The sequence below is a fragment of the Psittacula echo genome (assembly GCF_963264785.1).
Source record: "Psittacula echo genome assembly, chromosome: 2".
In the NCBI taxonomy this organism is placed as follows: domain Eukaryota; kingdom Metazoa; phylum Chordata; class Aves; order Psittaciformes; family Psittacidae; genus Psittacula; species Psittacula echo.
In genome coordinates, this window is record NC_137737.1 from 15,591,900 (window position 1) to 15,619,742 (window position 27,843).

Consider the following 27,843-nt stretch of genomic DNA (forward strand, 5'->3'; position numbering starts at 1 on the left):
TCAGTGGAATTAACTTTTATTGAAGAGGGAAAAAAGGTTTATGTGTAGTTGTAGGTTCTTCCATCCGTACTTCCAAAACTCCAAAAAGGACTGGAAACAAAACTTGCTTAATCTTTACTGTAATACCAAAATGTTGGTGGGTTTTATTGTTGCCCTTTTAAATGAACAGCAAATTATATAACTAATTGCCATGTTCAATAAATATTTTCTCTCCTGTACCAATTAAGGGGAAATATTCAACCCAGTACAATAAACCCCCCACGATTTTTAGTTTTAACTTCAAATGTTATCCACTGTGTAGCAATTCAGAAACTTTGTCTGTAAAACAGAGACTCAATTTCGAGTGTACAAGGTTCTATTTTTCCCAGTCAGTCAAATACCAAATACTCTAGCTCAAATAATCTACGCTCAAAGCAACTACCTGACAAATAAAGAACAACAAAACAACACAAAACAAAACCAAGTCCTCTGGTTCATGACTATCTAAGTAAATTTGTCATTACAGAAAAGGCTCAAAGTTGTTACTTGTTTATCAAAGTAATAGGTAAACATTTTAACAGAAACATTAACGAGTTACTTGGAAATGCAGGTTTCTATTAAAGTATCTGAGTGTGTATACTACACATGACATGCAAGCTTTAAAAATACCAATGCTCTCTTCTGATTAGTCAGGAGTCCAATTGTTTTAAAAATAAAATAGGAATGACTTCCAAAATGTATGAGCACTTTGGGGTCTCTATTTCATTTTCCTTAAGATGCTTTACTACACAAAAACTACAACAATTACAATATTTAAGAGTATTACAATAAGAAGGGATGGAAAACAGGAATACTTCAACTGAAATATGTATATTCTAAACGAACCAAAGATTTGTAAAAGAGCTGGATGGAGGACAAGGAAGGGAAGATGGGAAGGAAAGCAAGATGGGAAGGAAAGCAGTAGGGAAGCCAAGATGTGAAGTTTGTATTTAAAAATCACGTCCTCAACTGTAACTCTTCTGATCATCAGTAGCGCCCTGCAAAAAAAAAAAAACAAACAAAACAGAAGACACCACCAGTTACTACACACAAACTGAACCCACTTCATCTCAGCTTTCTTGCTTTCACATTCAGAATTCCCACTGATCAATTAATACTTGTAACGACAAGGTTCAAGCCAGCCAGATTGTATTTATGCACATGTATTTACTTACTTGGACTATAGGAACGGGACCTTGATCGTGATCGGTATCGGCTATAATAAGGCGATGGTGATCGTCTCCTTTAAAGGAAATTAGAAAGAAACCCAACAACATCCATTATGAAAGAAGCCTTATTCACATCACTTCTACAGAACACAACCATTTCCTCAGCACTGAAATACTTGGCCTGCATGAATGATTTCAGCTTTATTTGGCTGTGGCTTAGTTATTTAACAAATGCTTTTATATTTCTCTATTTGATGTGTTTAGAACTGTAAGATATTCGAGACAAAGAATTTATTAAACTCTCACTAGCCCTGCGAACACATGACGTGCTTCTCCGGATGCCTTCAATTCTTGTTGAACAACATTCTCTGAAACTAGATAACTTTCAAAACAGCAAGATGGTTATGAAATGTCAAGCATTAAAAGTCTCATCTACAAATAACCCCTTTTGAAACAGCACTGTGTATCAGCTGTCCCTGGTTCTATATACAGCATGGAAAAATGACTTTCCTTTCTATCTGTCCACTAGATTTACAGGGCACATGCTCTACCTCCTTCAGGTAGCAAAATTAACCCCTTGCCCAACTGTTCACTGTACAACTGAATTAACATAAAACCTGGAGATTGCGATCACTTTTAAATCCCACAAAACTTAATGCAATGAGGCTCGAACACACAGCAAGCACACATACAGAATCCTGCTATGAATGGAATGACAGTTTTGTCACCTAACTTTTCAGGTTTTCCCACAAATCCACTGTTTGTACAGAAATCAAATAAAGGCTGGGTACCTGTATCTGTAGTCATATTCCTCATATCTGTCATATCCTCTGTCATACCCCCTATCATAATACGAGTCACGGCGACGACCGGCTCCACCGCCACCACCTCCTCCACTACTATTCAGGAAAAACCAAAAAACACAAAATCATCACTTTATACATCTACTCTTTAGCTTGATTAAAATGATTTAAAAGCTTTTTTAAATTGTTCTTGTAAATCAGACACTTAAGACTATGCCATGCCAAAACAATCTCAGAATGAAACATTGACAGGAAAACACCTTCAAAAATAAAAAAGCCAAACAAAATTACCAAACAGAAACCCCACCAGGGATTTAAGCCTAATTCCCATAATAACCAATTTCAGTAAGCTAAGGCCACATTAACTGACTGTGCTGCATATGTGTTTTTTTAAAAATAACTCCTTATTTTTTATAAATAGAGGCAATAAATTACAGTAGAATCTAACAGTATACCTGAACCACAGTAATGAATTCTTTCCATTAATAACTTTGTAATAAGATACAAGTGGCACAACTCTAAAATTTCAAAAAGTATCTGTAATTCTGTTTCTTCAACCAGACTCCAAGCATTCAATTTAAATCCATTTTAGTCCCATTACAGGAAATGAGTGAATCCTTACTGTGTTGGCCTGCCCATGTAGATGCCTGGGGTGGGTGTATGTGCTCTTTTGGTGATTGAGTAATCCACCCGAATCCTCCTGCCATCCAGCTCCATACCGTTTGCATGCTCCATTGCCTGCAGGAGACACAAAGAACAGGGACATGAAACCTGCAACCTACTGGTAACTGTGGAAGGCTATGTACAGAACACATTATTTTCCATCAGAAAAGCAAGTCCTGCACGTGTTTTATTTAGACTGGTTACTAGTGCCCCACTGTGGCGAATGGCTCTTCTCTGTCCCCTGGCCCGCTTGCCGTGCTACAGGACCACACTGGGCTGACGGACTAACGTGATACACAATCCCTTCTTAAGAGAGCACGGTGCTAATCACTAACACAGTCACTTTCCCTAGACTTTGTCTTGCACCCATCAGAAAGGTAAACTGAAAATCAAAACATCTTTTTTTCTGAAAACTGCATCTTTCCTCCCGCCGTCTCTGACCCAGAGGGGACGGGCGGATTCAAAAGCTGTGCAAAACAGTGGCTTCCTGTAGGGTGCATATGGCCGGATTACTGCTAGTCGGCTGCCATTTCATGCTCTCCCAGCCTCCTGCCATCTCCCTTACAAGGACCTACTCCAGCAGAGCTTAGTAAAATGGCGGGTTCAGCCTACATGGATACCTAATTACAACCTTCCTCCCCACTCACTCTGACAATAGCAGCTCGCTAAAGCGATACACAGAAGGGGCTGCGCTTGAGAAGCCTGTGTCTTCAGAGCTGCCTGCAGCCCCTGCACATACTCACTGGGTGTTCTAGCCCCTGCTTCTACTCTTTGAGAATCAATACAATGGCCTTTCACAAACTCAAAATCCTGAAAATAGTTTTTCAAGGGAGCGCAGCGTACTTTTGCAAATTATATTCATGCAACAATAACTTTACAAAAAACCCCAGACCAAGCCCACAGCCATAGGAATTTAACAAAGGGTTAATGCTGGACAAAAAATATACAAATTTTCAAAGCAATTTTTTTTTTAAAAAATCCCTTTATGAGCTGCTCTGGGATCTCTGAAATACCAGCACAAACCTCTTCATGTCACTAGGCACAGCACTCTGCCCAACATACATTATTTGTATTTTCCATGTGTGGAGTGTTACAATCTTGAGCTAAGGAACACAAGCACTTTGCTATTATTTAACTGTGAGGAGCCACACACAACCTCAAAATGAGAGGGTGCCTCTTTAAGTACAGCTTTTATTTTCTTTTTTTAATTAAATAATGAAGCAAACAACTATTTGGAAATTTACCTTTCTGCTGCTAACAAGGACTTACTGAATTAACATACAAGTCAGAGGAGGAAACAAAAACCTGACACCCACATGATTTAACTGCAATGCTCCCAAACTAGAAGTGACTGAATTATCACTAACCTATTTAACTACACTTAATTTGGTGTTAGTAGTGCTGTTTATATCTGTACTATATCGCCACCTAGTGAGTTCTGTTCCCGTACAAAAATAAACCAACTACATTTAGCTAACTGCAAGGCAGAACCAAAGAGGATTTCAAGTCTTTCAGCATACACTGAAGTATGTTTCGCGAATAGAACAGGAACATTAACTTTAGTTTCGCAGCCTTGAGACTTTTTTAAGTCCTGTTCCACGAGGATGATCTAAATTAAACTAAATTTGTGCACAGATCCTAGGAATCGATGTGCGCACAAACCTAAAAATGAAAGCTGCAAATAGCTGGTTGAAAAATTAGCTTCATGATGAAAAGCATCTTTCTGGAAATGCAGCAATATGCAAGTTATCTTGAAAGCTAAGGACATTTCTGCTTCATGGCATTTTTATATCTCAGCAACTTGCAGAGTAATAAGCTTAACTAACAAGAAGCCACCTCAAATCCAGAACATCTGGCACATGTCATTTAGTCAAAAGAATAAACACCTCTTTAAGAGGAAGAGTTCTTTGACATAAGGATGATACAGAGAAGAGCAATGTAACAGCAAGACAGACGAAGAGCTGGTTTTGAGGCTTGCTTGTTTTGAAAGTACCAAGCATGTGTAACATTTCAGTGGATAAAGATCAGTTCATAGTTACCAGTCCGCATGAAACCCAGACACCTTGGTCACAAAATCTAATTACCTACTCAGTATTAAAACTTTTCTTAGCTTTCAACAGCTGTCAGCAACAACTGCCAACTAAAAAAAATTAAATAAAAATAATCACAGTATTTATTAAATATACAGACATAACAAACCCTTTTACAGTTTTGACTGCATTCCCCCAAATGCAGAAAAGCCAAAAGCCACACTAAGGCATTATGAATCCAACAACGATTGATAGTATGTATCACAGTGAGCAACTGGAAATTCCTCCCAAAGATGTTTTCAAATTCTATGCATTATTCTTCATGCGCACATCACAGGTTTTTGAAACAAAGTACTTACATTGTTGGCTAAGGACTGCTGCAATAGGACCAAAAGCCCTATTTGAAAACCTTGTTTCAGCCAAGTGATACAACAGTAGTTATTTTGTACAAAGGCTATAAAAGCATCCACGCTTCTAATTAGTGAAACTTTTGAGTTTTCTTTTAAAGTTAGAACAGTTTGTAATCAAATTTTGGATTTAAAATTTCATTAGACTAGCATGCAATAGTCAAAACAAATTTCAGTTTGCTTTTCTCACTAGTTTTGGGTATGCACAAATGCTGTGTTAAGAACATCTAAATGTCAAAGGGAAAAGAATTGCACACTTGCTCCAACAGTGCAGAAGACTTTCTCAAATACTGCGTAAGAGATAGAAGTGTATTTTACAAACCATCACGTGAAACATTTTAAAGAGAAAAATCAAAAGTTCAAAGGGGTTTAAGACACACAATACCCTCTTAGGAGCCTTCAACTGTTGACAGTCCATTTTTATTTCAACCTGGGTTTTCTTCCAAATATCCAAATGTCAGAAGACTTGCACAGATCTGCACGGCGATGGTAAGCAAGCAAACAGGATTTCTATAAACATGTACTGCTAGGTTTGGTTTCAAAGTCTAAGGAAAAAATGACTTTGTAGGCCAGAATACACATCAATATATGCTTGCAGTCAGAAAACAAGAGAATAGGATTGGGAATGGCAGAGGTAATAATTCAACCTTAGAGTACAGTTTTAAACCTTCAGCAGGCTATCCATAATAACAAAACTCCTTCAAATGATAATGTGTAAAGTGCTAGAGTTTGACAAAATGAGCAGTTCCCAAACTACAGGATTATAGCCTTCAGTGGCTCTAACAGTTAGAAAGAAAGCATTAAATTTAACAGATTTGTATTTCGTTTTATATTTATTACATGTGGTGCTTTCTACATGTATTAGCAATTAGCGCAAAGCAAGCTTGGAAACACAGAACTTTTCATATATGCACAAATTAACAGAGGTGACTGACACTTAAGCAATCAAGAGTTTACTGAAAAAAATAATCTTTCAGCCTGGATTATGCCAGAAAGAGCAGCTTGGATAGGGAAACAATGTGGGAAATTTCTGCAATCTGCACCATGATCACTGGGGGAAAGGGTGTGGGGAGGAACAGGGGAGCAGAGAGACTTGGCAGAGCTGATATCACAGTCACTTGACATTTCTACTGTGGAGTTCAAGATACCACTGGTATCGTACAAGAGATCATAGAGTCTCATTTCAACTGAGTAACTGCTTTGAGTTACTTCAATAGTGTGGCATCACCACGTTAGTGATGCACAGACTGAATACACCCAAACAGTTAAGCACGAGCAATTTATGTTGGGACTACTATGAAAATGTATTTTAATGATTTAAAAGATATAAGATACTGCCTTATTCCGTTTGCTGATTTTGGAGAGGGTTTTTACTTGTTTTCTACGTCAAGTCCTTCCCATATTGAATTTAATGCTACTCATGAAAACATCACCTCCACTGTATCACAGTTGCAGCATGGGACACAAAGGCACAACAGATTAGCCCTTCTCCCCCCATATACTGGTATTGCCAGTTCAAGTTTGGATTTAATGAGGACATCACAAAAGACCCTATGGAAAAAAAAAATACCCAAACTGATGGGATGAAAAAACAAATTATGAAACCGATTTTTTTTTTCCACACTTAATGGTGGTCTGCCAAGCTGATTTCAAGTGTCCATGTCACTTTTGAACAAGAGTCAATTTATATTCTCTACTTTAAGGTTTTGGGGTTTTTAAAGTATTATTAGAATATTGACAATGTTAATGTTTTAAAATACAATTTTCTGAGCTTACGCATCTATTGAGTGAATGTATTCTCTGTAAAGTGTATTTTAAAGAGCTGCAGAGTCAAGAAATACAGGATTTTAGAGAACCAGAATGAGTAACTGGATATGTTTCTGCAAGCATTAGCGATTTCATGGTATTTCAGAGTCTCCACAAGTCTGCAACTTGTAATTCCAAACATTTGAGACATTCTTGTGTTTTTTTCTGGTATATTAAGGTCCCTTTTGATACCACAAACAGTACTTAAAGCATTTCTTCAACAAGCTATGGCAGAAGTTTTGGTCAATAATGGTGCTTCTAAGATGGTCCGCTTGCACCACAGATTAAATGCCTTACAAATTAAAATGATAAACCCTGTTATTCCGGTCTTTGGTAACTGCATTATGTTAATAGTTCAGTTTGTCTAGATAAAGTTTGTACTGATTGCTAATGAACACTACTTCAGAAAATGGTTCTGAAAGATGGTCAGAACTGTAAAGAGCATGTAACTAGCATCAGAAATCAGAAAATACCATGTTGCCAACAGCTGCTGTAGCTAGTGGTTGTCAGATGAGTTCTTGCTACAGATATACAGTACATTCACAGTATTCTCAAAAAACAATACTTCATTTTCTGTGTTACTAAAAAGCTGGATAGTGGTGAATTAAATTCCTAGTAACTGTACTAAGAATCACATCCCTAGAACAGCCAGCACTTTTTACTCGTCATTCTCTCAATTTATGGTTAACCCAAGATAATCAATCCCCCTCCACCAACCTCCCCACCCCTTCTCCTAGTATATAAAAGTTTGGGTTCCTCTAAACACAGAAAGAAAATCCTAATGTGACGATCAGGTGAATATCCTCTATAATTTAGTGTAAATATTGCAAAATGACAATATTACAACACTGGCTCAGTGCCAGCATTGACAATACTTAGAACTATGTAAGAAAGAATGTCAATCTTGAGAAACAGGTCTTGAACAGATGTTTACAGATCTTGACCTTTGCATGACGTTGCACATGTGGTTCTAAAGACTTAGCAGAAGGATGGCCAACATAAGACAAGACACTGCAACACACAAGACAAAAAATACCAACTATTACTTAGAAAAGGTTTAGGGTTTTGGGGGGTTTGTTTCAAAGTAAAACAATGTAACTTTACAAAAACCAAAAAGCACTACACACATAAGAAAGAATACCCTTTCTTCTAGAAAAAGGTAGGTAACAACATAAGCTTTTTAAATAGCTTTTGAACTAGCACACCAAAATGAACATTACCACAGCAAACCCTCAGGTTTTTCGGACAATCATCTATCAGTCCTCAACATCTGTGAGCATCTTCAGTATGGGTCAGAACATAACCCAGCCAAGTACTATCTTGCAAAAACCAGACCGCTGCAGTAAGACATTTGATGGAAAAGAAACCTTCAGTCAGATCATAAGGTTTCATCTCAGTAGTAGAGTTTCAGAGTAGAAGAGATTCCACAAGAAATCTCCTTTACAATGGATACGTGCACCCAATGTTTCTTTCCCAGTCCTGTTAAGGTGGAATCACTGAGGCTACTGTGATGCTCTGACAGCTGCTCAACCAAGTAGCTCTCAAAAAGTAATAAACCTCTGCTCCTCTTTATAACTAAGATGATCAAAACCAGTTAACAACTAGACTGCTAATCAAACTGGAGTTCTGAAAGCCTGAAACAGCTAAAGTAAAAATAAACTTTACTATTGCCCCTTTGCTACTTTTAGGATACAGCAAAGTATCACCTTTAAGAAATGCTATTTTACATGGTCCTGAGTGACTTCAGCTGTGATAGAAACCACTCAGTATTGATACTGACCAATCTTAAATGAAGTTATTAAAGTTTAAATGTAACTACTCAGAACCCATTTGGTGTTGAATTTTCATATTAAGTGTTTGAGAGCATGTCAACTTAGAGATGTCCCCATTTTACCTCTCCTGGAAGGACAATAGTAGAGATGATGGGAAATCCTTATTTCTCTGTAGAGTTCTACATATATATAATTCATCTATGACTGCTTTAGAAAGGCTAAAACATACTTCTAACATCTCGAGTTTTATATTCTCTTTGTTCAGATACTCAGGGTGTTGGAGGTTTGGGGTTTTGGTTTAGAGTTTTTTTAAGAGAAAAGGTATTTACTCAGAACAACAGTAATTTAAGTGTCATTGCTTTTATGCATACTCAACTTTTCAGATTTGATCTTCCACACAGAGAACTACTTCATGCCCTTCAAGTGTTCTCCTACAGGACCTGTCACAGAGTTTCATGCCTGTAGCTATATTCCCTTTTTCTACACTAGCTGCCATTCAATGCCATCATTAAATTAGTCTTCAAGGTCCATGAAATAAGTCAAACAAGTTTTTCTCCCATCGTTTTTGCCAAAGTACGTCAGTTACGTATATTCCAAGAGTTGGGAAGTTTTGCACCCTTTCCCCCTCTTCATGCACTAGCCCATTGGAGAGAAAAAAAAAAAAGGGTTTAATTACATTCTCAATTATTTCAGTTCCTGTTTAAGACGCTCATCTTTATTTCTGTATTTTTGACTGTAAGTAATATCCCATTTTTTCTCTCTGCATTCCAGTTCTGCCGTATCTGCCAAAACAGCTTTATACTAAACAAATTACTTCATGCTATTTACACGGAACATTTTAAGAAATGCATGGCGTCATGCATGACCATTGCCCATGGCAACAAGGAGAAAAACCTACTTCTGAAGACATATGAAGCTGTAAACCAGACAAGAGTGGCACACAGATGTGACAAGAAATACTGTGCAAGTATTTTGTACATTAAATGTTCTACAAAACAGTCACAGATTAAAAATCCCACTGAGCTCAGAGTGCAAAGAAATACAAGGCTAAAAGTTAGAAGACAGCAGGCCACAAAAGATGGAATATACAGCTATCCATCTTATTAACTCCCCTCTCTACCTGTGCAAATCATAGCGGGGAAAACACAGAAGGGACACTAAAAGAAGTTTTGTGTCCTTTTACTTACCCCTAACAACCTGCAACAACCACACATATACCCATCTACAAACCCTACTCTTCCCATAAACTGATCCTCTGTGTATCATACCATAAACCAAAGATGAGAACTGAATCTAGTTCAACCAATTCATCCACAAAGCTTTTTTCATTAAAATATCATCAGCTACCATCAGTTTTCATTTTTCAGCTACTGACAGTAGGTTCCACAGCTGTTACCCTTCCTCCCTTCAATGCTAAGTGAGAAATCACATCCAAACATTACGAATACACTTAACAAATGTAAACAGAATCACAGACAATCTGAAATATGTGCTCACGAATACTAATCCATAAACAAGATGCTTGAAGTCTGTGACTCAGTTTGCTCAAAATAAACAGATAATTCCACACTGAAAGCCTAAAGAAAAAAGCCCAACTTTTTAAAAAAGAATTTTTTCAGAAAATTACTTTAGTTTTAATAGCAGTTTCATCTATAAATTTCAGTAAATTTAGTAAAGCTCACAGTATCCTTCCTCTCACAGGTAAAGTACTGCTTACTGTGATAAACTATAATACAAGCTGCTGTTCATATCTTTCGATTCTTTCCTTACAGATCAATTATACTAACAACAACTCAGTCCAACTGTAAATAGCTATCCGTATAACCAGCAGACACTGACCAAGGCACAAATCGAGACAAACCACATTATTTTTCAAATGCATGATGATGTGCTTTTAAAGAAGAAAATGTAAAGCAAAGAGAACCTTCAGAACTTTGGTAGATAGAGAAAACTACTCTGAAAAATTAACTTTCAAAATATTTCCAAAAAGAGGCTTCTATGTCTAAAGACTTACTTTCATTCTGAAGTAACAGAATCAATACACAATGTGCATTAGTGATTCAATGCAGCTCATGCTCAAAATTTATGCTAGCATCAGAACACTGAACTAAAATGTCAATATGTTGAAAAGCACTATGTTGTTTGGACAAAGTATTTTAAACTAATCTCACTGTGAAAACCTGCTAGTGGAATATGCATTAAAAAACATGTGCTTGTTTATCACAGAGATAGTGATGAACAAAGAGCGCACCTGTTACAAGACGCAAAGCATGAATTTACCTCTTTAGAATCATCAATTCTCTCAAAATAGACGAAAGCAAATCCTCTTGATCGTCCAGTCCGTTGATCATAAACCACATTGACACCAGTCAGAGGTCCGTAACGGGAAAAGACTTCACGCAAATCTCTCTCAGTGGTATACAAACTGAGACCAAACACTCCAAGGCAAGTATTAGGATCTGGATTAGCCTGGTAAGACAAATGTTCAACTCCAATTTAGTTTATACAAAACAAGTTAAACATTTGTATATCAAAATTTCTCGGTTATTTAACAATTTTTAATCTGAAGAAAACTACACACGGTTTATTACAAAACTTAACTTGAGCTGTTATCATTTCAATATTCCAATTTTCAAAAAAAAAGAACATGTTTTCATGGCATTGCAGAAAAAAAGACAGAGGAACTTGTGTTGGTAAAAAACTCAGTTGATAAAAATTAAGTACTCTTATTACAGAAAAGCTACAGAATTAACAGCAACCTATTTTATTGGTTCTTCACCTTGAGTGACCAACAAGCTACACAGATGACATTAATGTGTGCTAGAACAGGTCAGCCAGCCTCAACTCCCACCATCAGTACTGTGCACACTGCCTGCAGTTGCACACACTAAATGCATTTGGGCTCTTCAGCACCAGCAGTTGAACTATAATTTAGCTTCTACCAAAGCTTCTTCCCCCTTCAACATTTCATATCCAACTATACTGAAAGTCAGTATTCACATTTGAAAGTTTCTCTCTTTCCACTTGTGAGCTGGATGAAAGCCACCTGCTTCTTTCATCTAGAGTGTAACAAGTGTTGAAGGCCAGCTGTGTGAAACTCATTAACAAGACTCATGATTCTTTAATACTATGTGGGATATGGATCTACTCCATACATGTAACCTCAACTAAAGGAAGTCAAATACGTATTTTTCTGCCAACCGCTTGATGCCCAAGTGGAGACCAGTGACGTTCCTTAGTGGTTAGTGTTGGGCCTGACACTGTTCAACTTCATTGTCAGTGACGTGACAGTAGGAAAGAGTGCACCTTCAGCAAGTTTATTAGCGGCACCAATCTGTGTGATGCAATCAATACACTGGAGGGAAGGGATGCCATACGGAGGGACCCTGACAGGCTCAAGAGGTGGGCCAATGCCAACCTCATCAAAGTCAGCAAGACCAAGTACAAGGCCTTGCACCTGGGCTGGGGCAATCCCAGGCACAAATACAGGCTGGGCAGAGACTGGATTGAGAGCAGCCCTCAGGAGAAACACCTGGGGGTACTGGCTGATGAGAAGCTCAACATGACCCAGCAGTGTGCGCTTGCATCCAGAAAGCCAACTGTGTTCTGGGCTGCATCAGAAGTGTGACCACCAGATTGAGGGAGGTGATTCTCCCCCTCTACTCTGCTGGAGTCCCGAGGAGGCCACAAAGATGATCAGAGGGCTGAAGCACCTCTCTTATGGAGACAGCCTGAGGGAGCTGGGCTTGTTCAGCCTGGAGAAGAGAAGGCTCCAGGGAGAACTTAGAGCAGCTTCCAGTGCTTAAAGGGGGCCTACAGGAAAGCCATAGAGGGACTTCTTATAAGAGCAGACAGTGACAGGACAAGGGGGAATGACTTCAAACTGACAGAGGGGAGATTTAGATTAGATATTAGGAAGTAGTTGTTCACTGTGAGGGTGGTGAGGCGCTGGCACAGGTTGCCCAGAGAAGCTGTGGCTGTCCCACCCCTGGCAGTGTTCAAAGCCAGGTTGGACAGGGCTTGGAGCAACCTGGTCTAGTGGGAAGTGTCCCAGCCCATGGCAGGGGGGTTGGAACTGGATGACATTTAAGGTTGCTTCCAACACAAACCATTCTGTGATTCTGTGAAATTGTACAATTTCTCTACTAGGTTTAAGGTTTCTCTACATGCTACAGAGTTTATCTAATTCCAATTCCACTGGAAGAATTATTAATTAGCATTTTTTCAGTTAAATTTCTGGCACATGTTATTCTAGATTCAGCTGTTTAAAACAGCAGCAACAGTCACAGGGATTTAATGTTTCTGTTAAAATAGTACCTGGAAGTTGACACAGTCAAAACCTGTTTCAGTTTCAGATTTTTAAAGCCCCTGATGCACAGTAATGTATGCCTCAGAGCTTGCATTTCAGCCCAGTTCAAAGAACAAACATATTTATATCTTCTGTCATGTTCTTTTCAGTGCTTTTGTTCAGGAATCCATTGTGAAAATAAGATGCCCAAACTATTCATATATTTGAAGTTTCTTTCTTTCTTTCCCTTTGCCAAAGTTCAAACTTTAAGACATGAATCTTTTACAATTCCTTATAATAGCTGAAAAGCAGAACACAATCTAGCAGTCTGTCATTTGAAAGTTTTAATTATAGAGGATTAAGCTTTTTTAATAATATATATTTCAATCTACCTGATAATTCAGTGGCACTAATAGTCTTTTTATTGCTCATACTCTTGTGATTCTAATGAAATCCCTCAGTCTTTTAAATCATTGTTTGGACATATCTCTCCACACAGTATATACCAGTATTGTCCTTTTTATACACCCCCCATACACTAAAATCCAACTACATTTTCTAGGCAAGAGAAGTACTGAGAATCAGTCTCCACACCCTAAGCAACAACTGACAGTTACATCACCACTGGAAGCACTAAAATGACTGCAGAGGACTAAAGGCTTTTATAGTAGGTTTTTTTGTACTGCCTCACATCAACACAGTATGCAAGTTCTCTCTACAAGATCAGAGGTGGCAAAATTGCTAGCAATTTTCCTGGCGTCTTTAGGACCTTGTTATTTAGGGGACTCAAATATGGCTGACTTCAGTTTCGACACTACTAGAACTACTCCTTAGAATTAATGTGAAACTCACTGTGAAAACAAAACTGTTTCACAGTCACTTCCAAGGCAAAAAGGCTTCTTTGCACAGCAATATATTCTAATATTTCCTAAAGTAGTAAAGTGGATTTGTTCATCTCTTACCAGGAAATCTGCTAACCCTTTTGAAGTTCAGTTATTCCTGCCAATTTTCAAGACATTAGATTCATATTTACTACATCATGATCACACACTGGCAACAATCCACAAGACATGTAACTATGAACATTGCTTCCCAACAGCTTAAGCGACTGTACGTTAGCACTGCTTTAGTCTTGCCCTTTTTCATACACTCTTGTCTTCTCCCTCACATTGGTATTATCTGGTCCTGGTGAGCTGTTTTAACAAGGTGAGCCCACAAAAAAACCTATACTCTTTTCCACAGGATTAGTAATAAACTAAACCAGATTAAACCTAAAAGGATCAGGTAGTACCACAGGCCTCATGAAGAAACAGGCAGACCTGTGTTTAATCACTCTCATTTAGATCAGTATGAAGTGATGTGGAACCAGGAGCTAAGCCACTGAAATGGATTATAAAGGCCACTGGGAGAAAACTCTCAGAATGACCTAAGACATTACATCCTGGTTGGTGTGCCTAAAATTCCTCCTGTCCATACAGAGATACTTCTCATTTACACTTTGAGAGACTTACTGATCCTTTTCTTAACTGTAAATTTTCCTATTACATGTTAACTAATAATACATGGGTTATTTTGTCAAGTTAAAACCAATTTAATTACTCACAGGTATAAAATCACAAGCAACCTTCAACACAATATACTGTTTGTTATTAATAAACACTTCAGAATTTTCTTCTTTGCCTTCTCTAGTCAATCTTATCAACACTGTCCAGTTGCAAGCATGCACAGAAAAGGTGCATGCTTTTGATCTACACTGGTGTAAGCAGCAACTGGTTTTTGATACTCAGCCTTGATGAACACAACATACTCTGCTGCCAGTGTGCCTTCTCCTGTTGGACATTGGGGAATGACTACGGCTCCTTCGGCGACGGTATTCTGGCGTGTACGATCTGCTTCGAGAACGTCTCCTATGGGAATGAGAATGGGAATGGGATCTGGAACGAGTGTAACGTCTGTGCGAGTGTCTTCTGGACCTGGATCTTCAACAAAAAGAAAACTTTTAGTTAGGCATATGCAGATGATGTATTGAATTGTAAGCCTTACATTTCTTAAAGAAAAATCTATTTATTTTAAGATACGACTAAAATACCTAAGTTTCTCCTACTTTGCACATCTGAAGATTGTGTGGATCTCTAATAACCTGCTTGGTAGCATCATTTTTAACTTTGTGAGAGTGCTTCTGGCATGCAATGAGGATTACATTCATGACAGGAATTTCAAAGTTTAAATTTTTTTTGACAGGAAGTTCAAAGTTTAAATTTTTATCAGCTTGGCTGCACATGTAACTAACACTTGCACAATGATAGAGAAACCAGATATGCCACACTGTAAAATATTGTCTTGGCTGTAAAAATGGAAAGATCTAGCAGCACAACAGTGAAGCACTATCTACAAATGAACTTCCACCTAGACTTTAAAATATTTGAGACCAAAAAAAAAACCCTGCTTAACTCCTGAAGCATTCCTTTGCAGATATCTGGCCAATGATTAGCTTAGTTTTGTTAGAGAACCATAGAATACCAGGTTGGAAGGGACCTCAGGGACAATTGGGTCCAACCTTTCTAGGCAATGCATGACCCAGACTAGATGTCCCAGCATCCTGTCCCAGCATCATCCTAAAGCTGCATGATTTAATACAGGCATTATGTTAGTAATCTGGCTAAACACTGCAAGAAGCTATAACATTAGGCTGAACTTTGGGAATTCAGAGCACAGTAACTCTTTTTCAGCTGCCCTAGTACAAAGCATATATAGGGATACAGGAAATAGGGAAGATGGAATACTGACCTCTCCCAAGAACTGCGGGAGGGGACGACAATAACAACATAATACTGTGCAATGCCTCTTTTCCCTCTGGAGCTACAAATGCTGTTTTGTCTTCTCTCTCCATTGACAAAAGAAGGATTTGGTAGCTACACCCATTTTCACCAGTAAAATGGTACAAGGAAAGAGAGAAGATAGGTGGTATAAGCCAGGTAACATTTATGACATACTGTCCTGGGTTCAGCTGTAACAGTTATTTTTCTCCTTCCTAGTAGCTGGTGCAGTGCTGTGTTTTAGCTTTAGTCTGAGAATAATTATGACAATACATCAATGTTTTAGTTGTTGCTCAGTAGCACTTACCCTGATCAAGGACTTTTCAGTCTCATGCTTTGCCAGTGAGGAGGGGCACAAGAAGCCGGGAGGAAGCAGAGACAGGAGACCTGACCCAAACTAGCCACACAGGTATTCCATAACACAGCATGTCATGCCCAGTATATATACTAGGCGAGATTACCTGAAGGCCCAGATACCTGCTTGGGTTGGGCTGGGTATCAGTCAGCAAGTGGTGAACAACTGTACTGGGCATCACGTGGTTTTATTGGTTGGTTCCCCCCCCCGCCTTCCCTTTTTAGTTTTATATTCTCTCCGTTTGTTATTTCCCTTATCATTATTATTACTAGTAGTTTTATATTATACTTTAGTTACTGGACTATTCTTATCTCAACCTGTGGGGTTTACATTCTTCTGATTCTCCTCCCCATCCTGCCAGGAGAGAGGGAGGAAGGGAGTGAGCAAGCAACTGCATGGTGCTGAGTTACCGGCTGGGCTTAAACCATGACACATATTTAGAAGGGGGAAAAAAATACGACATCCCTCCTTTGTTTTGAGCAGACTCTCTCAGAACTATGAAACTTGGCCTCTGCAAACATACACTTGGGATAAAAAAGGATGAAGAAAGACATGTGCAGCATTTAAAAATTAATTTAAATCTCAAAGCTTCCACATATCAAGAGGTTCTCCATGCCCATTTTGAATCACAGGTCTCAGATTTTGTTTTTAAAGCCTTCAATGAAGGAATGTCAAGAACTTCCCCAAGTAGCATCTTCCAACAGTTAGAGAGCTTACTCCTTCTATCTAACCCAGACTACCTTTGCTGCAGTTCCCACTTGACTTCTTTTTTCCCCAAGGAGAGGTCCATGCAAAAGTCCATCTCCCGAAAAAAAGATCTGGGTGAAGGAGGAGGGAGCTTTTAATCCCTACTCTCTCTCTTCTGGAAGAGATAAACCTACACATTTTATTTGTTATTTCTACATTACTTCTTTTATCTATATTACTTTCGCTATTCACACCCATGCTTTATTACTCATGAACTCTAATCTCAACTCGACCTATATGATCGCTAACATGGAAATTAACATAACCCTGGTTAATACACCTCACAAGGTTTATAACTTTTTCCAACAGGGGAAAAGAAATCTTATCAATGTACCCCAAAACAGGCATAAGCAGTAACACTAAATTAACATGAGTAACTTCATGGACCTACCTTGATTTTGATCTTGACCTAGAGTGCGATTCAGAATGTTTGGAGGCCCGCGATGGACTGCGAGATCCTGACCTGCTCTCCGATTTTACACGAGCAGGACTCCCAGCTGGAGATTTTGACTGGGAGCGAGACTCCTAACAAAAAAGACAGTATTAAAAATGGTATTGGTTGTATAAATGCCTAACTCCTAACATTTAAAGTACAGTAATTCTATTATACTGATTGCTCCTGAAAAACAAATGGTTAGGCAATACCCTCCAAAACAAATTTCATTTTGCTAACCCACTGTTAATATTGTATGCTTTCCTCAAATAGGTCCCTGCTTGAACCAGATCACCAATTCTCTATTAACTAAGTAATCATGCAAATTCATCTACAACTTGATCATACAGACACTGGAACATAAACCATACATTTACTTAACCTAGGACCCATTCATTCTTCCAGATTCTTTTAATTCTACTTCACTCTTGCTTTCTACTTTTCTTCATTCTTCATTGAGTTTTTCATTTTTCATACTTCGTGTATTCTTCCCCAATTCAAACAATTCATTATAGCCTTAAAAAAAATATTCAAGTGCTTCTATCTGACCAATCTTCTGTTCAATTTTTTCCCCCATTCAATTTTAATTTTCTGATCTTTAATACTTTTCATTAGCCTTCTTTTATCTTGATTTATCTTCCACATTCTTGGAAAAAACTCTTCAATTTCTTCACGAACATTAACCTTAATGGAAAAAGAACATTTAGTATATTTAAGCACGTGGGGATTATAAAACTCTGCTGGAGTTCAGATGTTATCTACCAAATTGAAAAGCCAGCAGGTAAAGTGCAAGAAACTATTTTATAAAACAACTTAAAAAAAATACTCTTTAAAAATGTATAAGTGTCTAAGGTCTAACAATAAGCTTACTGAGTTCTCAGTGCTTTATTCTATTTTCAAAGCTACCCTCCTCCCCTTTCAATTTTTTTGTAAGATACACAGATACACTAAAAACTAATTAGCACAAATAAAGTACTGATACCAATAACTGTGATTCCCCCCTAAAATAATAGCTATGTAATTCTCAGTATCAAATATTCCCAATTCTACTCTTACACATTATTACTTAAGACACTCTCAGTTCAACAGAATGGCCAAAGATTTCTAGTCAAAACCTATCTATGCACATACTTACTCGCATAATACATGCACACAGATATATGCAACAATGCATTTTTCTTCCTACTTTATCTTCCTCATTGTTATCCTGTTTTCCTTGCATACAACTTAATCCATATAAAACAAGACGTGTAATAGTACGGTTCAAAGCAATCCAACAGAAGTAAAGACAGGAGGGTTTTTTTCTTGCATGGTAATGCACACAAGAGAAAAACTAGGAAAACAAACAAAGAGCTTGTTAGGATTTCCTCATGTTTTAGTTTACAGCATTTTAGGGAGCTCAGCTATAAAAACCTCTACAGAATAATATGCTATATAAATCTGTAACTACAGAAGTGCAAAATTCTTAATTAAAAAACGTACAGCAAGTCCCCCTTCCCATAAGTATTAAATTTCACACTTATTTGCATCATTTCTCCTCCTGCCTGTCCTCACTGTATTTTTCTTAATTTATTTCTTAGTCTTTTTATGTCCAGACTTGGATTTTCCTTTGCAGTTAAATTCTGTACTACTTTGGGCTGAAATTCTTTTCAAAGGATACTGGCCTCGCATTTCAAGACAAGACATCCACCAGAAATGGAACCTGAGAGACTTGGGTATTATTAAGTATTACAGCTATGCTACCTTTCCCCTTCACTGCAATAAAAAGGACAAGGGGCACATGCAGAATGTCACCTGCTGGGATAATTGACCTGCCAAACTTAGCAATGAAGACCAAATTTGAAGCTTGGCTGTGACACGTGGACCATATAGTCAGGTCTACATTACAGGTTACCATTATAAGCTATCTACTGATCTAGCTACATGACTTTCACTGAATACAAGCATTTTTTGTGCACTTAAATATTACATATTTATTTTTACATTTGAAATCCACTGATCACTGTAAAAAATACATTTCCTTTTATAACCAGTAACTTGCTTTTTAATCACTTTGCCTCTATTTTTGTACTCTTCATTGTTTGAGTCTCCTCAATTCTTCCCTTTCACTTCAATCCCTTCACAACTATTACCAATTTCAGAATTATTTTCACTTCCCTCCCTACCAAAGAGATCAGCAACACATATAATTCTGATTTAGAAAACCTCCTTCAATAAAAAGACAAAGAATTCACCTCAGTTACTCTTTCATGAGACTGCTTTCTGCTTTGTCCATACTTCTTACAATTGAAAGATCAACTCTTCAACAAGAACTTTGGAACAAAACCAATCCCCCAAACCAGACAGAGCACAATCTAGAAGTGCTGGGAGGTGCCAAAAATATCAAGGACCAAATCACTCCCATACAATGTAAAAGTTAGATTAATATCCTTAGCTATTCAACTAAATCTTCCCACACCGCCCATATAGTTTCTAATAGCATTAGTTAAAACAACAAATCTGTATTAAGTTGCCAAAAGTAAATGCTACATCATTTCATGTAGGTCAAGTCCTTTTAGAACTATCTGATTAGACCTTTTAGGGGCTGCACTCACAAACACACGACTTCACAATTGGTATGTCAGAGATGACAGCTAAGTTCTTAGACATTTCAAACTTCCTCAAACAAAGTAACTGTAGATGTAAACTGCAGCTAAAGAGAGATTACCTGTTAGTAGTTGCATACTGTGTCTGTCACTGGCAGGCAATTGCATCTCATCTCCTGATGCAACATAGATCGCCTAGCTATATCTCCTACAGTGCTTCAAAAGGAGAGACTAACGGAATCACAACAATCTGCTGGAGTTTAAGGACTTAAGGATGACGCCGAAGAAGTACCTAATAAGATTTATAACATCAAGCCTACAGGAAAAGATTAAGAGATTCAGAGCTTCAAGTAGTCACAAAGATATTTTAATGAATCTTCCTCCTCTACTTCCTACTATAAGGAAATAATTACCAACTGTATCTCAGTTTGTATCACAGACTGACCCAATTTTCTGCATAAGCAATCTGTATCCACTCTGCAATACGAACAAGAAAATTAAATAGTTAACATTCTTTCTTAGTACATCATCTTTAACGAGAGAAAACAGCTCTATTACCCAAAACTTCGGAGCCAAATCTTGATTCTGTACTAGTCTTTAAACAATCTATACATTAACTCCATCGTTATCACAGGAATTAATTTAAATACTGTTTAAGAGCAAAAAGGATGAAACATTTCTCTGGATCCTCAACATTTTCTTGTCTTTCTGTTCTTAAGATCCTCAGCCATTTAATGGCCACAGATAAGGCTGCATTTCTTAAACTCAGTTTCTCATCCCACAATTCTCTTATAAAACAGTACATATTTCAATACCTTTGGCTTTATCATGCAAATGTCTAGTCACTGCTTTCACCCTTACAAACTTATAGGCAAATACTGACTGCGACCATGTCAAACTTCTAGATTTCCTGTCACTAAAGCCTGTAGAAAAAGACAGTCAGCTAACTTAACATTCTTCAGCTCTGACTTCCCTTTCAAAACAAATACTATGTCTATCAATAACACTTTTCCCAGGGCAAACCAAAACAACAACAAAAAAAAATCCACCAAAAATCCCACCTAAACCAATCATTTAAAAAAACTCAGTTGTAACAGCTTGCTTCCTCAGAATACGATGTGGTGGTTTCCTCAAGTACATACGAGGAAATGGGATTGATGATTCACCAAGAAATGAAATTTGCAGCCAAAGAAAATACTGCAGGTAAACACCAAATCTAAAGACTTCAGCTTCAGTTACTGATTTTCTGGATAAGATGATGCACAGCTAGAAGTATTTAAAGAGAGCACTGGAGACTATTTTTCATCCTTTCTACCTTCCCTCTTCCCAGAAAGAGCAACGTGAAATAAAATGGTATGGAAAGGCTATTCCACTGTCCCTCCTCACCTCATGATCACATAAACCCAGTTACTGAACAACTATCAACTTCAGATGATCCAGTTGAGCAAAATGTCAGTCACGTAAATGTACTTCATCTGTGCTGGTGCAACTGTCTAAATCATGTAATCGAAGCAAGTTATATCTACCATTTATCTTCCTCACATCCTCCAAAAGAAATGCTACTTTCCAATATAATTATTATTTCAAAAGCATTTGAAACATTTCAATGCAAAGTAGAATTGCAGAAGTCATTAATAAGTATCCTTTCAGTTTTCCACCTTTCATAAAAGGATATGAGAAAGAACATGAGAAAACCAAAAAAACCCACCAAAACAAAAGGCAGTATTCTTTCTTTTATACCACTTTTCTGTCCTCCAACTTCTGCCACTTCTTACCTTACTCTTTCAGAGTACAACAGAAAGAATATCAGAAGTTAAAGTAAGTTTAAATTAGGCCGTCTGTAGCAAAGCATGGCAAGTGCAATGGGAAGATAAAAATCATTAAATCACACAGAAATTTCAGTTTAAAGTTCATTTGACCTTGTTAAGAAATACACATGGGGTGAAAAAAGGACAAGACAACAAGCAGTCTAGCAGTACCCTTAAGCCAGCAAAACAACAGTTCAAACCTTACACAAATCCTGCCCAAACTCAAAAAAGAAATGAAGTCCGACTTCATGATTGGACAGAAAAAAAATAAACATTCTAAAAAGAAACAGAAATTTAGAGCAGCCTACATTCCCTGGCTAAAACTGTCAATTTAATGACTTCACATTAATCAGAAAGGACAAAATTACATTTTCATAGAATAGTTAGGGGTTGGAAAGGACCTTAAGATCATCAAGTTCCAACCCCCCTGCAGGGACACCTCACACTAAACCATGCTACCCAAGGCTCTGTCCAAACTGGCCTTGAACACCGCCAGGGATGGAGCATTCACAACTCCCCTGGGCAACCCATTCCAGTGCCTCACCACCCTTACAGTTCACATTTTAACCACTGTTTTGTCAGGAATCTACCAACCTTCCCTGTAACTCACAAGTAATTTTTGCTTCATATTCAGTTCTGTCACTCATTACTAAAAATATAACTCATCCCTTAATTAGCTATTCTTCTATAAATATTTCAATAGTATACATAACATGCTTCTGTATAAAAGGCAACTCATAAGTTATGCTATCTTGAAGACATGTATATTTTAAAAGTTACCAACATCAGCAAACTTTATGCACTTCTCAGTGATACTGCTCTGATTAAAAGGGGAAAAAAAAAAAAAAAAGAGGATGAAGCTTCAGCAAAAGACTTTTTACAGCTGCAAGTTAATCTCACTGAGGCTTGAAAGTATGCCTCTTCAGGGAGGGTTCTGTACTCGCTCCTTTATCACATATGGAAGATAGGAAACGGAATTTGTTTTCAAAAAGAACAGCCTTCCCAGATGATATGATCCAGAACAATACAGAATTCATTAAGCTTGATAAAAAAAAAAAAAAAAGGAAAAAAAAAAAAAAAAAAAAGAAGAAGAAAAATTTGACATCCAAACAAAGTCTTTCCCACACTGGCCATTAGAAACCACAGCACTCTCCAAGCAGAACTTGTGAGCATAAGCAGACCCTCTTGCCCGTATTTCAAAAGGTATGGAATGCAGCACGCCTTTATTTCCACAGAGGTGGCAGATTGCCACTACAGGAGAGACTGAATACAATGGCTAAACAGCCTTCTCCCCTATCATCCACCCTCCCCCCAGGAAATAATTTGAAAACTGATCAGATTTAGGCAACTAACATTAGAACACATATGAAATTAAATATTTTGCATACAAGCTGCATGAAGCAAATACAAGACATATTCACAGTTAAGCTAAGCCAAAAGCTGCTTGCAGATATATGACCTTCAACAAGATTGCTCACACGCAAAAATCATATTTCTTCAAGTACTTTATTAGAGCGAGATCACTGTGAGATTCTGCAGAGCAGGAAGAGGCATCTCATTAGGATGAAGGAAGACAAACAATGTGAAGTTCTAAAATGGAGTTCTATCTTTGTTCTGATAAAGAGTTTTACCTATTTAGACAAAAAGCACATTAATATTGGTAGAAAACTAATAAACTTTTAAGATTATTGATTTTAATCAAACATCAGAAGCTAAACCAATTGATTAGATTCACATGGAGCTCCTGCAGTGACATTTGTTCACACTCTAATTTGTCCACTGCTCTGGGGAACATTTTAATAAAGCTGCATCACAGAATGCATCCCAAAGAACAAGGTGCTATTAAAAATAACAGAAATCTGAAAGGAAATAAGAGTTGCTTGTCATCCGACAGCAGTAAAAAAATATATATATAAAAAGACCCCCAAAACAACACTCAATTGTCTAACCTGCTCAGAGAACACATTCTATGGTGATAAAATTCTATGACTCTCCCAAAAGTCAAGTCACTGGATAAGAAGCATGACTTAAAATGTTTTTTTCTTCTTAATCTCCATAAACTTAGCTCTATCTAACACATCCACTATATTTCTCCTTCTTCTGTCAATTTCTTTCACTTAATCACCATGCTTGAATGACGTTTCTTCTGTTCAAGCAGCCACATTCTTAATACAGAACTTGCTTAAGTTGAAACAAAATGATACAAAACCAGAGCAGATGCTAATTAGTCTGCGCATATTTATTAACATTTGCTTTAAAAAGTCAATTAAAAAAAAAACCTCAAGAATGAAAAAAAAAAACAAACCTATCTCTACAATGATTTTATCCAACATTTTAGAAGCGTGATTTTTTAAATAGTGCAGTCTCATTGGAAAGTTATTTCCATTATTTTTTTACATTTCCTGTTCAGATTAATTATTATGATCTTAAAATAATAAAGAGGCAAAACATATACATAGACAGTATCTTAAAGCTGCTAAAAATACTATTTTTAAAAAAAGTAAAATCCCAGATCATACTGTAGAAAAATTTTTTAATTTAACTGAATTATCATTATTTGTGAACATTTTTTTTCTTTCACAAAGTAGCAAACCACGAAAACCATTTCTAACTAAACTCTCTAAGACAAAGCTTATTACAGATTAATAAGCATCTTCATCTTAGTATCAGACTTCACTACTTGCAAGAGTAGTACGGATGTACGACCTGTTAGAGAGTAGTGTAGGGGAGAGGGACCTGGGGGTCCTAGTGGACGGAAGGATGACCATGAGCCAACACTGTGCCCTTGTGGCCAAGAAGGCCAATGGCATCCTGGGGTGTATTAGAAGGGGGGTGGTCAGTAGGTCGAGAGAGGTCCTCCTTCCCCTCTACTCTGCCCTGGTGAGACCGCATCTGGAATATTGTGTCCAGTTCTGGGCCCCTCAGTTCAAGAAGGACAGGGACCTGCTGGAGAGAGTCCAGCGCAGGGCAACTAAGATGATTAAGGGAGTGGAGCATCCCCCTTATGAGGAAAGGCTGAGGGAGCTGGGTCTCTATAGTTTGGAGAAGAGGAGACTGCGGGGGGACCTTATTAGTGTATATAAATATATAAAGGGGGAGTGTCATGAGGATGGAGCCAGGCTCTTCTCAATGGCAAACAATGATAAGACAAGGGGTAATGGGTATAAACTGGAACACAAGAGGTTCCACTTAAACTTGAGAAGAAACTTCTTCTCAGTGAGGGTGACAGAACACTGGAACAGGCTGCCCAGGGAGGTTGTGGAGTCTCCTTCTCTGGAGACATTCAAAACCCGCCTGGACACATTCCTGTGTGACCTTATCTAGGTGTTCCTGCTCTGGCAGGGGGATTGGACTAGATGATCTTTTGAGGTCCCTTCCAATCTCTAACATACTGTGATACTGTGTGATACTGTGTGATACTTTTAGGACAACATACATCTGCATGGATAGAATACAAGGAGACTAAAACTAAGCTTGAACTCCCTTACTCTTTTGGCATTTAGTTTTTTAAAAACATGTCACACTAGTATTTAAACTGAGGGGGGAGAGAACTGAAAGGGTACTCAAGTCTTATTTGTGGCAATTTCTTTTCAAACTTGTTTCTAGTTTCTGCAGTTCTTTCTTCCACTGAAAACTTATCCCATACTCTCTCAGTTCCACATGCCTGCATATAGCAAACTGAAGCACTATGGCATTCACCACCATGTAGTAGAGTTCTATCCAACTGGGAACAGCAAACTAAAGAACCAAAGTTGTGCATGCTTCATTTTATGCCAGCAAGCACTTTTCAGAGAAAATGAAATATAAAATGTTGTAGCCTGAAATATAATTTTGTATTTCAAGTATTTTAATAGCATCAACAACCAAAAAAGCATTACTGAAGAAAAAAACCCCATTTCTTTATCAATAGCATCAAAAAAACACCTTAACCTGTAAATGAATTAATTACCTACTATTATGTTCAGTTACAAAAACAAAACAAAACCCACTGGTAGATAAAGACATTGCCAAATGCCAGACTAATCGAGAAAGTCCAGTGTTATGGAAAAAAAAGAACTAAAGTTTTCCAAATAAAGATTCAACGTGATCAGAAGCCCTTTCCAACAGATGCATTTTCCACCACCAAAGAAAGAACAAGCCAGCTAAGAAGCAGCAGTTCCAGAAACTGTTACATAGGACTTTTCAGACTCCACACACTCTCAAAACATTACTTTGCTTCTACAGTTGGCAGAGGACAGTGTGCGGAAATACTGAACCTGCACAGCTATATCAGCTTCATAATGCAAACAGATCCATTAAGAAACCTAATAAAAATGTTAAGTCAATGAACCAAACATAAACATTTCCTAACAATAAAAGGCAATGCGAATACAGGCAAGAAAATAATAATAATAAAAACCCATAAATCTGACTGTAAGATGGGAAATTGAAGTAAAAAATTCAAAAGTTTAACAACAAAACATACTTATTGCTCAAATTTCTCAGACTCAGTTTTCCCTTCAGATACTAGCTTATCTAGCTGAAAAGACCTTAGCTACACTGCCATCTTTGTCCAAGCAGCCATCACAGAATAGATTTTCTTTACCTCACCTGAGGAAGCAGCAATGGTCACTATACTGTCAAGTGCAGCACTCAGCCTAAGCAGTGTTGGTTTGGGGGTGTTTGTTTTCATTTAGTTTGTTTGGTCTTTTTACTAACATCACAAAGGGTAACAATATTCGTGTAAAACAAAATATTAATGGAATGTAACACTACTCTTCAATAATTTTATTGCTTGTTTCCCCAAACAGTAACCCTATATAAATAACTACAAAGTTGCTGTCACTGGTTCATCAGAGAAAGCAACCGAAAGGTTCCTGAGCTGTTCCTCTAAAGGATCGCTTAAAAGAATAAGCAACAACAACAAATCTCTGCAAAGTTAAAAGAGTAAATAGCGGTGGAGGGAGGACAAAGCAATTCCTGCTTGCCCTGATCATCACTAAGGAAGCAAGCCATGGAAAATATAAGGGACCAATCAGACGTGTACATGAAAAACCGCAGCAATCAGAGGGGAGAGAGAAGGAACAGGCTTAACAAGGTTACAAAGCCACAGCAGCTTGTTGAAAGTCTCCAGCTGCGTGATCAATGCATTTCAACGGTTTGACAACGAAGGCCATACCTCCCTGACGGCTTCGGGAAGCGTGGCCCGAAGATCCTGCCTGCGGGCCAGCAGCCAGGAAAGGCAGCGCACCTCTCACAAAAGGACCGGGTCTCTCCTCTCTTAGGCGGGCGGAGGCCTCGGCTACACCGCGCGGGACCGCGCTCTCCATGCCACGACCAGGGGGCCGCTACTGCCCGCGGGCAGAGCGGTGACGGACGGGGAACAGCAGCGACCCCGAAGCCTAGTACCGGCACACAACAGAAGGCCGGACAACAGGGCGGCTCAAAATCACGGGAAAGAAAGAGAGTGGAAAGCGGGGAGAAACACCGGGCTGCAGCAGCGCTCCGAGCCCTGCTCTTAGATAAAAACCAAACGCTAGCACGGTGGGGGCGAACCCGCACCGCCCGAGCGCAGGGCCCGCACCCCGGCGGGGGGGTGGGGAGGAAAGGGGGTGATGGGAGAAGGAAGCGTGTGAAGATTCAGGCAGCGGAGCTTAGCCCCGCGCTAGGCCAGTTCCTCAGCATCAGGTCCGAAAACCCAACCAAGCAAACAAAAAAGGAGGCAGGGAAAGGAGAGAGATGCGAGCGGCCCAGTCTAGACTCGGGCACCTGAAGAAGCCATTTTAGAGACAGGCTGAGTTGCCCCCACCCCTAGCGGACCAGAGGAGGAAGAGCGCCCTCCCCCCTTCCCCGGGGCAGGTCACCCCCCTCCCACACGGCCCGGGTCGAGTCGGGACGGCTACTCACCCTCCCCTCGAAGTTGTTTTCCTCCACGTCGCTCATGTCGGCGAAGTCCTGGACTGGGCGAACAGGGACGCTAGTCCCGAGCAGCAACCGTACCCACAGCCACTACCGCTGTTATTGTTTCTGTTATGACTACCGCGCACCGCCACCTCCCTCCCCACAAGAACCTCCTAAGCGTCTCCCGCAGCACCGCAAAATGGCGCCTCCGCTCCGTGTGCGCCCGACACCGCACGGGAGGCGGGGCCTGCCTGTCACAAAGG

The 27,843-nt window shown here is 38.7% G+C and overlaps 1 protein-coding gene across 8 annotated transcripts; it reads right to left on the minus strand.

Moving 5' to 3' along the window:
• Positions 1–27,843, minus strand: TRA2A (transformer 2 alpha homolog). 8 transcript variants are annotated; one of them, XM_080609820.1, is made up of 11 exons: positions 27,587–27,830; positions 26,859–27,081; positions 17,679–17,991; positions 17,266–17,399; positions 16,868–16,989; positions 14,764–14,935; positions 10,949–11,137; positions 2,611–2,728; positions 1,979–2,099; positions 1,194–1,261; positions 1–1,016 (listed from the first exon to the last, which is right to left on the minus strand). In XM_080609820.1, the coding sequence occupies exons 5-11, from the start codon at positions 16,927–16,929 to the stop codon at positions 1,006–1,008; spliced, it is 741 nt and encodes a 246-aa protein (XP_080465946.1). In that variant the 5' UTR covers positions 16,930–16,989; positions 17,266–17,399; positions 17,679–17,991; positions 26,859–27,081; positions 27,587–27,830; the 3' UTR covers positions 1–1,005. The 8 variants fall into 8 exon arrangements, with proteins under 8 accessions (XP_080465946.1, XP_080465945.1, XP_080465947.1 ...); XM_080609819.1 differs by lacking the exons at positions 26,859–27,081; positions 27,587–27,830 and adding exons at positions 18,443–18,640; positions 20,015–23,331; XM_080609821.1 differs by lacking the exon at positions 26,859–27,081.

What these genes read in the sequence shown, in the direction of transcription:
- TRA2A (XM_080609815.1), bottom strand. Translation starts at nt 27,622, where the DNA reads ATGAGCGACGTGGAGGAAAACAACTTCGAGGGGAGG. An exon ending in AAAACAACTTCGAGGGGAGG is followed by an intron (nt 17,400 to 27,586) that starts GTGAGTAGCCGT and finishes CTTTTTTGTTAG; the next exon opens with GAGTCTCGCTCCCAGTCAAA. An exon ending in GAAGGCACACTGGCAGCAGA is followed by an intron (nt 11,138 to 14,763) that starts GTATGTTGTGTT and finishes TTGTCTTACCAG; the next exon opens with GCTAATCCAGATCCTAATAC.